The sequence below is a fragment of the Toxorhynchites rutilus genome, chromosome 2, assembly GCF_029784135.1.
Source record: "Toxorhynchites rutilus septentrionalis strain SRP chromosome 2, ASM2978413v1, whole genome shotgun sequence".
NCBI classification, from domain to species: domain Eukaryota; kingdom Metazoa; phylum Arthropoda; class Insecta; order Diptera; family Culicidae; genus Toxorhynchites; species Toxorhynchites rutilus.
The window spans coordinates 38,074,206-38,090,204 of NC_073745.1; the positions used below are offsets into that span (position 1 = coordinate 38,074,206).

The 15,999-nt window shown below is 37.1% G+C and overlaps 1 protein-coding gene across 1 annotated transcript; it reads right to left on the reverse strand.

The window, feature by feature from the left end:
* Positions 1-7,108: 7,108 nt before the first annotated feature.
* LOC129768949 (cytochrome c oxidase subunit 5A, mitochondrial-like) lies at positions 7,109-7,636 on the reverse strand. Its single transcript, XM_055770900.1, has one exon. The coding sequence runs from the start codon at positions 7,583-7,585 to the stop codon at positions 7,127-7,129; it is 459 nt and encodes a 152-aa protein (XP_055626875.1). The 5' UTR covers positions 7,586-7,636; the 3' UTR covers positions 7,109-7,126.
* Between the last annotated feature and the right edge of the window lie 8,363 nt (positions 7,637-15,999).

Below are 15,999 nucleotides of genomic sequence, written 5' to 3' on the forward strand. Positions count from 1 at the left end.
CGTCCGATGCTCCGTTCCAATCCAATTAGTGGAACCTAAGTCTTTGCGTAACTAAGGGTCCAAAATTTAAAACTCGTTTTTCTCGAAACTAAGTTTTGCAAACTGGCGGAACGGTCCCCAGATTCTCTACTAAATTTCCTGTCATCGTACGCAGGTTTTTTTTTATATTTCGAGAAATAAAATTTTGGTGAATGTTTTTGACTCGATTTTCTAGGAAAAAACGTATTTTTTACAAAAACTGTCGCCATTTCGCCGAAAGTCAATATTTTGAAAAAAAATCTATGTATTATGCCAGAAAATATATTCAAGATTAGGGGTAGTGGGGGAAAATTGGTCATGGAGAGCAAAGTGGTCACCAGCTTGTTTGGTAGTATAACTATTGACTATAGATGACGTAGCGATAGTCACCTTATGTCTGAAGAATTTGACTTTTGATGACTTTTGAGTCACCCTATACTCCAGTAGGACCATCGCATGCAAAAATATAAATAAAAACAGAAATTTCTCTCTCGATAACCATTAGGCCGTAGTTTTGCGTGCATGGTATCTAAAGAATTTCTCGTGAAATGTGAACGCTGGAAATGGGCATATTCCTTAGAGTGACCACTATGCCCTCACTTCCCCTACATAAAAAAATCATTGGTTGAAATCGATCCACTAGAAAAACTTGTAGAACTCCCACCAGTCTACAAGTTTTTGATTGCAATGGTTCAACAAACGGCTATTCAGTGAACAGTCCAACTAACACCAGTTTTTTTATTTGTTAAGTAATATATACCTAATAAAACTATGATATCAGAGATTAATCACTGTAATTTAAATTCTCGTTGAAAAAAATCGCGAAAATCACATACTTTCTATGATGTCCATAGTGTACTACCTCCTTAACACCTTCGTCGCCCAGAGCGATTCGGTCGAGTTTCTTGCGGGGCCCAAATTCAACTGTCGGTGAGCTAGAGAAATAAGCGAGCAACGATAATAAAGAATTCGGTTTCGATTCAGGACTACTTTTCTGTTGAATCCGAATGAAATCAACCGACTACTGATTCATTCAGATTCAATCATTCAGTGTTGGAAATGATAATAAAAAAGTCACAGGAGGGTTGTGTCCGAGACACGGCCGGAGTTGACGTAGGATTCCGTTAAGCTATCTGTTGATTTTGGATGTTCGAAGAATTCGTTAAACATCGTTAAACTCTGTGATAATGATTTGGAGGCCCTGAAAAGAGCCGTTTTTTTATTGTTGGGTATTGTTTGTTCGCTAGACCAGTGTTTACCGAATGATCAGATAAAAGCTACCGAAGTGGAACGAGATATGATAAAAACTGCCCTCTGTGATCCTAGACGAGATGCGTCCAATATTACGTATGGAAGAAATAATGAAAAAAAACTCAATTATAAGATAATTACCAATAACGAACACAATTATAAATTTTTCTCATCAATTAAAATATGTTACTATAGTTAATATAGTTAATATAGAGAAAACACATTTGAAACAGAAAAGGAAATTTGGTTTTATAATTTTTACTTCCTGAGTGTTTATTCGACCCAAAGTGAATTTTAATTGGACTAACAACTACTAATACTATATGTAGAGCATATGGGAAATCTATTTTTCTAATATTTCTTCACTTTTACAATTTTTCTCGCCGTATTAAATTTCCTTGAGTGAAAATGAACACAACAAAACAGACAGCTTGAACCAAACGACCTGTTCTCTAGCGGGAACACACCTTGGTTTTTATTTATGAAAATTGAAATAAATCGTTTGATATATCGAGTCATTTTTAACACAACTGCTACAATATAAAATTTTACACCTACACTTGTGCTAAATTTTTCACAATACACGATCGGTCATTGATATGAAATTTCACGAAGCAACCAAAATGGAAGGTCCAAATTTAAATTTTATTTGCTGGAAATAATCGTATCAATCACCTTACTTGCAATATAAAAACGTCCCCGACTTGCATATATTTGCATGGTAGAGACTAATAAACTCCCAGACTTTAAAGTCTCTTTAATTCAATATTATCATCATCATATATTTGTAATCCCGATTTCCCCCAGGCACCTTGGTTTTGATATCTCTGCTAGGGAATACATTTCGGTAGGAACAAAAGTTCCCCCCCTACTTTCAGGTATTTGCAATGTCGATTTCCCTCAGGCAGCTTGGTTTTGATGTCTCTGTTAGGGAACCGTCGCATGTGTCGTCAATTTCGACCAATCAGAAGTGGGTATTTCCGCTAGGATAAAGGTTGAGATTTTTCATTGTTCGATAGTTAGTTTAATGACATATATTTTTTTTATCCCATTTATTTATTTATTAGGCTCATTAGCATTTTAGCTGTAACAGAGCCGGGTTTTAATCGTGTACATGTACATACGTTTATGTTTCTATAAACTGTAAATTACACAGTAGTTAGTAGTAGCCATTTAGGCGTTAAGTTTTCTGTTCCATTACATTATGGTAAATTACACAGTAGTAGCCATTTTGGCGTAAGAGTATTCTTTCTGTTCTTCCTTGTACAGCAGACCGGACAGCGGAGACAGTTGATATTGATCAATGTTGGGTTATTTATAGAACAGCAGCCCGATGTTTCTTGCAGAGTAGAGCAGTTGTATGGATGAATCGATCTTTGTTCCACCGTGGATCGATCTCCATAGCTGATGATGGTTGCGTGGACGTAGTTATTCTATAACAACACAAGGATGGTCAATTGAGGGTCCTGAGTTTGAACTCACGACCGATCGCTTAGTAAGCGAACGCGTAACCAAGTGGCTACGAAGACCCCCCTATATATTATTTTGAATATAAAAAAAATCGTTATAGAGTGCCGAAATCTATTGACGCAAAAATTTCATCAATCCATCATGGAATGACTGAGCAATAAGCGTTTGAAATTGGACAATTTTCACGATGTTGTCGATTTTCGATTTTCAATTTGTACCCCAATATGTTCCCGAAAGACATAATCTTACGTCAAAATGAAATTCAACCGAACGTACTTGCTTTATGTACTATATTCGATGGCGATGAATAACTACAATTTTATTGAATGATATGGAATATTCGGTTCAATCGATTGCGAATAATCTGTGAAAATATCATACTGAGAACATATGTCACATTTGTGGGAAAATAATCGTCATAAACTATATCACATTTGGCAACTCCGATGTTTCACGTAATTCGTTTTCATCGTTCTTTGCAAGAAGCAAGTTGCAAGTTTTTTTCTGAGAATGAGTATAATAATTGCGCAATGCGTTGCGCAATGCGGAGAGGCCCCTGCTTATTCCAAAAAACAATATGTTTATTATGAATATTTTTTTTAGAAACACATGTGTTTTTTTTTCATCCTTAAAATGTTCACCGGAAGGCGTAATAGTAAACCTAGTGCGAAGCATTAGGAGAAAAGTTTCGAGTATTATCTCATCGAGCTCCGATTAGGATATTGAGGAACTATACGCAAGTGAATACCTGGACGATATGTTAGAAGAACTTACTAACATACTAACAACTAACATAAAGATACAGATTTTTCAACAGTACATCAAATATGTGATTTTTCACAAATAAGTATGTTCTACTAGTCAAGCCGTTTCGTCTGATACCCATATTGATGAATTGAAAAAAATGTACCATTTTGTGATGGCGGTTATTTTGGATTTACATTTTTCCTAGATAACTGTGTTCTACTATTCAAGCCCTTTCATTTGATACCCATATTGATGGGGTTTTGATAAAATACGTAGTCCGCCATTTTGTAGCGACCGCCATTTTGGATTATCAAGATCAGAGAATACGCAGTTTTATAGCGACAGCAGAGATAAAGGCGTGCTCCAAATTTCAGATCAATCAGTCAACAGGAAGGAGGTTGAATTTCTATTGATGTGGGACAACCCTGCAGGTAAACATACAAACATATTTACAATAGGTAATGCTAAATAAAACCGTATAAAAGTATAGTGTAACAACTATATTTTTATGTTTTTGATTTTTTGATTATTCTCATAACCCATATTGGCATTTAAGTGCCCATTCTATCAAATTCCGTTTGAAAATCCTATTCAAATTGAACGAGAAAAGTGTCACCCAGATCTGGGTGACGGGGCGATCAAGGTGTTAATATAAAAGTGATACTATAAATGTTTTTCATTCCTTTGAAAAATATAATACGCAACGCCGCTCTATCTCTTTTTGTTTTACTTACGAAATATACGCGTTTTTTGATACCAGTTAATGTAAGAATATGATCATTTTAATAGCGCTTATGAGGATTAAATATAAAAATACCTTCTAATCAAATATAGCTGTAAATACTACATTTGGGTAAATGTGGATTCGGGTAGATGCTCCATTCAGGTATTTGTCACATTCGTATGTTTATTATATTCGGGTGAATGTCTTTCGTAAATGTGACACAATTATGAATAGTATGTATAATAATCATCAAACAATATGGAAATGAGTATTTTGATGCTCAAGTAATTTTTTGACTTCATGGTCATGAAACAGATTTTACTACGCAACAAATATTTTGAATGGTCATAATTCTGGTACAGATTTTTGAAAGAAATGAAAATGATTTTATCCTTTCTAGTATAGATGAAATGTGACAACACTGGTCGTAACTACGATTTACAAAAACCATTCATAGATTTCAATTTTAACAGCATTTTCGAGCATTGTGGATGATATGTGACCAAATGTTTGAGATGGATTTGGCTTTCAATTATTCATTTATTGCAAACTTATTCACATTCACAAAGTGATCTATGGAAGAATATAGGAAAATAGCTGAATTTTCAGAAAAAAACTGAAAAAATTTTTTTTGGAATTCTACACTGAAACAAATCGAAAAACCAAAAGTCGATTTTCTCAAAATGGTCATCTAAGATTTTATTGAAATGAAAGTTAAATGGTAGATAAATATGTGCCCTACAACTCAACTTGTGCATATTTAAGGCAAAAAAGATTTCTAACAAAAACTTTTTCAAGATTTTTTCTCGAAAAATTTCTATTTTTTTTTGTTGGTTGTACAGTTATAGAAAAAATCTATAACAGGTTGAAATGGAGTTATGGATGCTTGGATGTTAAAGTACAGTTTTAAGCTTTATTTGTAGTCAAATACAATATATTTCATCTCAGAGAGCAACGACAGCTCTCAAACAATAGCCATCTGCCAAAATAGTCTTGATTGGTCGGTCAGGTATCGAATAGTTATATATTAGGCTGTCAAAAAAGTCCTGCGGTATTTTTTTTTGAATTTTCATTTGTTCATAAAATTAGTTACAATCATCTGTTTTAAGTCAAATATGCGCCGTTTTGTTCGATGACTTGTTCCCAACAAGATGCCAACTTCATAATACCCCTGTTATAGAAGCTCGCTTCCTTATTGGCAAAAAACTCGGATAGCCCATTTTCACAGGCCTCTTTTGTGGCTAACTTCTGACTACCTAGGTCGTTCGCCATGGACAAAAACAGGTGGTAGTCACTTGGTGCAAGGTCCGGACTATACGGCGGATGCAAAAGAACCTCCCATCTGAGCTCCCGGAGCTTCTGGCGCGTCACCAAAGAAGTGTGTGGCCTGCGTTGTCCTGATGGAAGTCAATGCGGCCTCTGTTTATCAAAGATGGCCTCTTCTTCATGAGTGCTACCTTCAAGCGGTCCAGTTGTTGGCAGTACAGGTCCGAATTGAGCGTTTGGCCATAGGGAAACAACTCATAATAGATTATTCCTTGACAATCCCACCAAACACACAGCAGAACCTTCCTGGCCGTAAATGAGGGCTTGGCCACCGTCTGAGCCGCTTCAGCGGGCTTCGACCACGACCGTTTGCGCTTCACGTTGTCGTAAGTGACCCACTTTTCATCGCCAGTCACCATCCGCTTCAGAAACGGGTCGATTTTGTTGCGATTCAGCAGCGATTCACATGCGTCGATACGGTCAAAGATGTTTTTTTGCGTCAACGTGTGTGGCACCCATACATCGAGCTTCTTTGTGAATCCAAGCTTCTTCAAATGGTTAATAACGGTTTGATGACTTATCCCCACCTCTTGGCCGATGCTACGGCTGCTACTATGCCGGTCTTTCTCGACTAATTCAGCGATTTTGTCGCAATTTTCGACGACAGGCCTTCCGGAGCGTGGCGCATCTTCGACGACCTCTACACCAGAACGAAAACGTTGAAACCATCGTTGTGCGGTGGAAATGGAAACTGTATCGGGTCCATAAACTGCACAAATTTTATTGGCAGCTTGAGATGCATTTTTGCCTTTGTCATAGTAGTACTGTAAAATATGTCGGATTTTCTCTTTATTTTGCTCCATATTTGCGACACTATAACTCACGAACGACTTAACCAAACAAAACACTGTCAGGGACTATATTATAGCGCGCAAAAATACCTTTCCAACAAGCTATAGTATGACTCGATACAATGAATACAACTAGAACTACGCGCATACAACGACACCTCGCGGAAATACCGCAGGACTTTTTTGACAGCCTAATATACTGTATTTTTACCGGAAAGGTTAATCAAAAAACCTTGCAAAAAAATATTTTCACCGATATTGTACCTCAATTCCTCATGGGAATTACGTGCGGCTAAATTCTAAATAGACTTTATATTCCAATATTAGTCATCAACTGTATATACTGGATTATTCAACACTTCCTTTCGAAAACTCTCTCGCAACAGAAAAAAAAGGATTCTCGCCGATACGAATTTAAATTCTAGAGCCTCTCACATTGGATTGCAACAACAACAAAATCCAATCGGGGCGAGACAAAAGGCAAACAACGTAACTTTCTGCGAAGCATGCCATGAATGTAAATTTAGGAAACTCAGATCCTGATGAGATGAATGATTGACGGGGTCCCACAGTTTTGTTCCCTTGCGTATGTTCCATTGAAACATTAATACCGGAAGAAATCAATACACGTGACGGATCAGAATCGATGAATAAACAATCGGCGCTGAAATCGATACCAGTCTTGGTTGGTTTATTCTTCTTTTCTGGGTGTCGTTGCCAAGATCGAAAGAATATTTTCGGATGTGTGAATGACAGGAATAGAATAAATTGCAACCATACATTTATTGATTCAAATTTCTCACGGTTCAACATCGAAAGCCGTTTTCAGCGCCAGCTCCGGTTTATCGTAGCCCAGTTCCTCCGGGGTATCGATTCCCAAATCGCACAGCGTTGGCCGAATCTCCTGCAGCAGGTAGGGATAAATTTCAGCCTTCTTGTTGCCACAGCGGTCTCCGACCGCCTCCAGGAAGCGGATCGCCAGCGCGTAATCATTCAGTCTGCGGCAAGCCTTCAGCGCGGCGATGATTATTTTTGGCTCCGGAACCAGATCCATACCGAGCAGATCGTTCATTGCCTTGCGTGCCTCCCAGTGGTCGATATCGGGCCGATTGAAGAACGCCTCGTAGCGGGCATCGAATTCGGCTTCGCACTCACTGGGACCGTGTGATCCGCTGGTACGAACACTGGACAATTGCTTGGGGAGACCAACAAACCCCCGAAGGAGCATTGGAAAACGGTTGGCAGTAATACGGAACATTTAGGTTTATTCGGTACCCACTTCAACACACACTGGCACTTCGAGTGAAAAGTTTACTCTTTCACAGATTGCTTCGATCAAACTTCGGAAATCAATTTTTACAAAATGCACGTTTGGGATTCGTGTTGACGGCATTGAGCGGGTATTGTTAAAATAGTATTTGAGTTTCAGGTGGATTGAACACTTTTTTAAAATAAAAATTATGAATGAAAATTAACTTCTCCGTATAAAATAGTGGAACAATCTCATGCGAAAATTGTTTGTGAAGTTTGTGAAGTAATGGAAAGTATCAGTACAAATGTCGGAAATGTATAGATGAATGGTTGAATAAGAGTCAGGAATACGTGTTGTTTCAAGTAATTAAATGAGGGGCTTAGAATGCAAGGGGTGTAAGTGATTTGATCGATTTCTCTCCATCAACTTTTTCTTTAGTTAATAACTCAATTGCAAAAACGTTCCATTTTAAGTTTGCTATAGAATCAAGGTGAGGTTCTGACCTATCTTCCACATTGTCAAATACAGCTGGGAATGTATTTGAGGCTAAGCTATGACCAAAAGAGAGAGTCGATGTAGAGAAATCGATCAAATCACTTACAACCCTTTCATTCTAAGCCCCTCATATAACATGATGTACAAATTCTAATTAAAATTTTAACATTTTAAAACTGGCTTCGTGCATTCTAATCTGATATAAATTACATGGTGACCGGAATAAATCGCCACAGTAAACAACTGCAACAGAAACAACCGCTTAGAAAAAGTGTAGTAGGCTAGAAATATTTGGCGCGGGAAAAACATCATGTGCCTCACATTTCTATTATAAATTTATTCTCTTGTTCTCGTTTTTCGAAATTTATTCTGAGGACAATGTAATGGGGACGAAGTCCCCATTTGGCGAGGATAAGGAATCGAGGCGGCCCATGCCGCCAAGATGACGCAATCCGAGTCCACCGCCGACCCGCCGTCGGAAGCGGCGGTGTCTCGCACGCAAACCTGGGATCCACTGATTGCCCGGTTAGTTTGAAACATAGGATACGATCCTTTAGCAATGTCCGACCGAGCTCTAGCGAGCGTCGGACGGTATACGTCTGCCCGGGGCGTTACGTTTGCCTGGGGCGATACGTTTGCCCGGTTAATTCTTGTTTTGAAATACAATACCGCGCCACAATATTTATAGCCTACTACACATTTTATAAGCGGTGGTTTCTGTTGCAGTCGTTTTCTGTGGCGATTTATTCCGGGAACCAAATTACATGATTGAGTTTGGAACCCAAATTATGGCTCTCAAATTGAAAGTCGCCACCAGACATCGACACTGTTCCACTGTCATCGCGAATTACAACGTGGGCAGAAACTAAATACAAAAAAAAAGTCAAACAGTTCACGACCAGAAGGATGCTAAACGGTTTTGTTTACAAACAAAACACAGTATACCTCCATGATGGCTACAGAGTGTTTTTGACATATTGGCCCACCTTATGATATACTTCTAAGCGCTTTGAGAAAATCATGAGCATAAAAATCATAACCTTTAATTTAAAATGAAGTGCTTCGCGCATTCTTGTAGCATTGCTTTTAATGGCAAATTGCCAATATAGCTTCCGAATGAGTATCCAAACACCGTACCCCAAAGGAAACAATCCGACGGAATCACTGGCTACAGATCATTTGACCTTTACCTCTACCAGGCATATTACACAGCTGCCGGGCCATTTATCTCCTAGAATGATTTTTTTATTTTTCCACATCGAATATTAATTCTACATAATAGGGGAACATGTTTTTGCACGAATTATGAAAAAACGTTAAACAAAAAATTGTTTATAACTATTTTAAAACGTATAATTGTATAATGATGAGTTTTTGTGGGAATAATAGGAAATTTAATAGGAGTAACAGGAGTATAAACAAATGGTTAAGTAATAGTCAGAAGAACATGCTTTACGCATCCAAAAAAAACATCAAGTAATTATTTTCATTCAAATATAACGATATGAAACTGCCTTCGCAGGTGCTTATCTAATAGAGTACCTTTCACACGTACTTCAAGCTTCAATATGGTAAATATCTGCACTGTACCTTCAAAAACGCGAATCTCTTCGAAATAGATAAAAAATAAATGAAAAAAAGAGTAAGCATGTAACATATGACGGATTTCATGGCAACTCGTCTTAGTAGCTGGCAGCAACATCTCAGATTGCAGTGAAGTGTTGTTGGTGTACGGACATCGGTCATTTAAGCAACATTGCATTCTTGAAATTTTCAAAATAGACTACTTTTTTGAAAGGGCTCAAAAAACATATTTATTTCTCACGAAAATTTTTAGCTTAAAAACTATAATATCTACACATTTCTGGTCAAAGGATGACATGTAGGAAATTGTTTAAATTTTCATAAAACATATCAAATTTTTTAAAGAAAAAATTATACTGAAAAAGAATTATTTCAAAAATAAAACTCATTTACTCAAAACAGTATTTTTTTCAAATTCTCCAAAAATGTATGTGAGAAAGAAGTTGTTGAAAAAACTTTTTCCTTGTTCATCTTCCGATTTATGGGTGGCTTGTTGGAAATTGTAAGAGCTATTATATTATAAATATAGTATTAATTTTCAAAATATTTTTTTATGAATGAAATGTTGTTTTAAAAAAATATTTATATCTTTAAATGAAAACATATTATTTAAAATTTCCTAGAATTCATTTCTTAACCAACATTTTCTGGGTCTTATAGTTTATGAGTTGACATTTTTCTAAAAAAAAGTTGAAAAAAACTCAAAATTAAAAAAAAATACGCAAAAACTTTAAGACCTACCAAATATTGGTTAGAGAATAAAACTATAGGAAATTATTTACGTTTCCATTAAACAATTATCTACACAACAATATCTAAAAAAAATCATTGATAAAAAATATTTTTTCTCAAAACTGTATTTTTTTAAAAATCTCAAAAAAAGTTATTAATAGCCTTCACAGTCACTTTTGTCACTTTTACAGGGAAAGAGTTCTTTTTCATGTATTACTATTGATGTTTAACTCGCAATATTTTTATGTAGAAAATATCGCGATTTATAGGTTCTACACACATTTTTTATTTTTTGAAACATGTTAAACGCGATAGTTTACACACAAAAATGTTTCGAGTAGAACATGATTTTTACAGGAGTCTCCATACAAAAATGTATTCCAGAAACTATAAAAGATAGAAAGATAATGTCTTCGACAAAAGTTCATATTAGATCTGAAACATTGTCGAATACGCTATATCGCTATCTAGACTTTAAACAAAATTAGGATTAGTAGAATTTTTTTCAAATAAAACATGAAAAAGTTGTTGTTAGAAAATCTTTTTCCCTGTATAAGCGTCCATCTAACTTGTAGGAAATCATAAGCGCTATTCAAATATGTCTTCAATAATTAAGAAAAACGTTTTTGGGAAAAATTAATTTCAATTTTTAAATATTTTTTTTCGCTGTAATTTTTCTTTTAAAAATGTTTGGTATTTTTTAATTTAAACAATTTCTTACATTTCACCCACAACGATTCACTGCAATCTGAGATGTTGCTTCCAATTGCCAGTCGTGCTGGCATGAAATTCGTCATATGCGAATCGGAGAGCTTTTTTATATAGGCTACTAGCTGACCCGGCAAACTTCGTCCCGCCCAAAATTTGTTGTTTTTTATATCAATACCTTCAAACATTCACGTTTTCTTACTATGAGCAAGTTCATGGGTCCAATTGCAGAACTGTTCATTGATTGATCTTCTATTCAACCCCGTTGAATTTACCTTTTACTATAAAATTCCTAGTATTTCTAACAAAACTAATCATTATAATATCAGATTATTTTCAGTCATAATTCTCGTTCAAGGTTTTTCAACCACTTGCAAATAACATGTTTCTCCGGTACATGGAATAAATGTTTTATACAGAAAATATGATAGAATAAAGACAGCCCTAAATCGGACAATTCCTTCCTCGAGTTCTGCTCTTATCAACACATCCGGCTATCCTTTTTTTGCTATAGATAGAAGAAGATATAGGAGTGCGTTTCATCACATTAAATTCCATTTCCAGTTTCGAACAAAGATCAATTTCGCTAGCGCAAACATCAATGGACTAACAGCACTTGTCACTATGTAATTGTAGAACATATGGGAATTAAATTTTCCGAATTTTTACTTTTTCCTTCAAAGTTTTCCGAAAATTTTCAACTGTCATGTTTATTGCACCCTAAAACCTCAATATGCCTGATTTGGTTTCACTTGCTTGATTAATTCCCTAGTAATGAAGAAATTTGTGTTTAATTTGTATGGCAGCCTCCCCTTAGAGAGGGGTCTCAAACTTTATAAAATATTTCGAAAATTTCCTCTCACCATAACATTGTTTATTTGTGTTCAATTAAAGAAGCTTAAAACTCTGAGAGTTCATTCGACTCTTTTACCATAAGATTGATCTGCGAGCTGGGATGGATACAAGAAAATAAATACGACACAATTCTGACCATTGCTTTCATGGATTTTGCGCTTACCAACACATTTGGCGAACCATTATCATTTATATAGATTGAAACCATATACGGTTTAGGGAATTGCAATGTAAATCCTATAAAAATAATCCTAGTGAATTTTCTATTTGATTGACTTGCTAAACATAACAAAAACACAAAAATCATTAATGTTATTAATGTTAAAACTACACTGAGGGGCAAATTGAAGTACTCACCTCATAACTTTTTTTGAATTCCTCTCAATTATTTGGTTCAAATTAAAGCAAACTGTAGTCTTTTTTAAAAAAAAAATTTTTTTTTCATTTATGGAACAGGGTTATGAAACCATCCTAGAGACATTTCTTGTACTTGTTACTGATTTTTTTTGTCCGTTGATAACAATGAGATTGAGCTCATAGATTCAGGGTCGGATGTGAGGCGTTCTAAATCACGACAACTGGTTTTTAGACTAAACTAACCTTAACATTTATTGTTCACATAAATTTTGTTTGTCTCCGGATCCACCCAAGCCACCACGCCACGTATCCTGCTGCTGCTGCTGTTGCTGGTCCCCGATGGTCTGGATGACTCCTCTCCAAGAACTGCCGGTATTCCGGCAGGAAAACTTCTGCTGTCACGCAATGCTGCGCTTTACTCCGTCACAAGGTGTACGTTCTCTCAAACAACCCCACAATTCTTCGTGGTAGACCGTGGCGCTATGAAAACTGTCACACGGCTTTCCGTTCACTTGCAAGAACGTTTTCTGGGGTTTTTCTACAGGAATTTTGATCCCTACTTTCTCACTCGAGATACACCGTTGATACGTGATATAATCACCGGCGAGTTACTTCCACAAAAACGTGTGGCTTAATAACGTGTTGCCTCTTAGACTCTCGAGGGCCGAATAGAGCCTCTCGACGTCATCTGACGACCTTTTATTATCTCTCCCATTCCTATTGACCAGACATGGCGGGAACCGGATCCTTGGTTGTGGTGAATATGGCATGGTAGATTTGGGTGGCTTGGGTGGCGATGGTATAGCCTTTTACATTTTCATCATGACATTTTTAGTAACAATTTACTCAAGGAAAACATATCGACTGAATTAACCGATCCTCCCCCCCCCTCCCCCCTTTGCATAGGAGCCTGAAACCACCATAGAAACATATGTCGTACCCAAAAACCCTTACATGCCAAATTTGGTTCCATTTATTTGATTAATTCTCGAGAAATGCAGAAATTTGTGTTTCATTTGGGGCTCCGGCCCCAAAAATCTCTACATACAAATTTTCACGCCGAGCGGTTCAGTATTTTCTAAATCTATGAAGCTGAGACAGATAGACAGAAATCCATTCTACATATATAGATGCCTTGACATTGGCTTCCGGTAGTCAACCATCCATGTGTGCACCCGTGGCCGAGTGGTTAGTCTCTCACATTATCATGCCGGGTGTTCGGGCTCGATTCCCGGCCGGGGGATTTTTCGTGAAAGAAATTTCCTTCGACTTGCACTGTGGTCACGCGTATTCTAGAGCATACCCCTGGAATTCATTCAAGGCGTGTTATTTGGCTTATGAAATCTCAACTAAGTGTTAATAAATGACGCTAGTTAATACATACGTTGAGACGGCAAATGTTCCATAGGAAACGTTAACGCCATTCAATAGTCAACCATCCAAAATGTTAAAAAAGTAACTCCGGGGAAGAGAACAACAATAAACTGGCAACCAATCTACACACGGAAACTAACAGAAAATTTCTATGCGCACCTGCGAAAACATAACGGACGGAAAACAAATCAAAACACGATTGTGTCTCGTGCTCTATTTTTCCATTCCGCCGCGCAAATCGTTTTGTTTCAGCCGGCGAATGTTTTCGGCGATAACAAATTTGCGTGTGCGTGGGAGGGTAGTCAAACGGGAAATGCAAGTTTCGCTCCGACGCAGATTACCAAAGCCACAAAATCTATCAAGCTGGCGATGTGTGAAATTTTCCATTCATCTTCCATCCCTCGCGTTTTTTGGGTTTATTTTACGGGGGAATAAGTGGGCAGCTTCACTTCCAATCTAGTCTGCCCCCCCGTACAGGTCGGAAACAATAAACAACTATCCAAAATAAAGCCGCGTTCCAATAAATTTTCTAACATAACGAAATCACGAACAGCGAACCCCATTGACGGCTTCGAAAGCTTTTCAGGGGATACAGATGAATGGCTTCGAAAATGGCTTTGAGAAAAAAAAATGACCGAGGCTTTACCAATTATCGGCCCTTTCGAAAAGTGTTGTGAAGAAGTGGAAAATCCCCCGTCGATCCGATTTGCAGCGGTTGAATGGTTCAAGTGGGCATATAAGGGGTCATTAAAAAATTGTGTGGTCACACGGAAAACCCTTTCTAGCGCTTTGTTCTCCATAGTTGAGTTGGTGATTCCACTCGAGAGGTGAGAGATTGTTACACATGAATTGATTTGATTTATCGGTATGCTGTTTGATCATTGAGGGGGGATGAAATGGATACAGGAAATAGTGACAAGTTATCCAGGTAACTGAAAACAAAACTAAGGCTGTGCGTGGAATTGATCTGTATCAGGCAGAAACAACATGAATTGGCGTTTTTGTTAAAAACACCATCTGAATACCTTCAATCAGTCCAAGGTAAACCTTTATTGAAGAACATGTTCATAGAAATTTGTATACGTTTTCATCCGTGTTTTTATTGAAATATTTTAGTGTTAATTACAATAAGGAAATACGAATAATATTGAAACATCTGGAATGTTTGCTTGGGTCTTGGTGATTTTCTAACAATAATTGCGATCAGGCATCCAACCCCTGCATTTGTAAAACATTCTTCAAATAGTTTTAAATGTCATTGAATCGTCAGGAAACGATCATCATGAGCTTGGAGACAGAAATGCAAATACCAAATCACGTCCAGCATTCCCACCAAATCCATCCGCTCACGTTACATCACTGGGTGATAACCCACGTAGTGCGAATATTTTTTACGAGCAATGACTTTCTCTGACGGAGGATAGAGGAGATTTGGATGCTGTTGGTGGCCGTGTATCATTGCAAGCACATTTTCGGTAAGACTATAACTGAGACCCGGATCAAGCCGTGCCCGTGGCCGAATGGTTAGCGTCATAACTAACATGCCGGGTGTTCGGGTTCGATTCCCGTTCTGGTCGGGGAAATTTTTCGCCAAAGAAATTTCCTCCGACTTGCACTGTGATCACGCGTATTCTAGAGCTTGCCACAAGTACTAATAAAAATGACGTAAGTAATACTACGTTGAGACGGCGAAGTTCCTCTAGGAACGTTAGTGCCATTGAAGAAGAAGAAGATCAAGCCGTGCCATTCGGTTGCAAATCACGTGCCGCCTCTGGATCAGAACATAAGCACTAACCAAAATGATGATTCTGGTTGACGATGCTTACGAACCGCACAAGTGCACGCTCGTGATCTGTGCGGGTAATATTTGACAGATTTCACGCCAACTCGTCTTAGGAGTTGGCAGCACCATATCAGATTGCCGTGAAACGTTTTGGGTGTGAAGATATTGGTCATTTAAGCAACTTTGCATACTTGAAATATTCCAAAAATAATTAGACTACTTTTTAAAAAGGGCCAAAGTTTTTTTTTCAAAAATTTATATCTTAAAAACTATGAGACTTACAATATTTTGCTCAAAGAAGAAATTATAGGAAAAATTTATTGTTTTTAATTTACACTAATTTTTTTTTTTCAAAAACTCAATTTCAATTTTCTCAAAAACGTATTTTTTTCAATTCTCAAAAAAATTGTGTGAATAGCCCGTACAATTATCAACAAGTCGTCCATACATCCAAAGATGATCACTTTTACAGGAAAAAAGTTTTTCCAACAACAACTTTTTCATGAAAAAACAAAAACAAACAACGAATCCT

Excerpts from the sequence above, each read along its gene's own strand:
- LOC129768949 (XM_055770900.1), bottom strand. The coding sequence starts at position 7,585 with ATGTTCCGTATTACTGCCAACCGTTTTCCAATGCTCCTTCGGGGGTTT.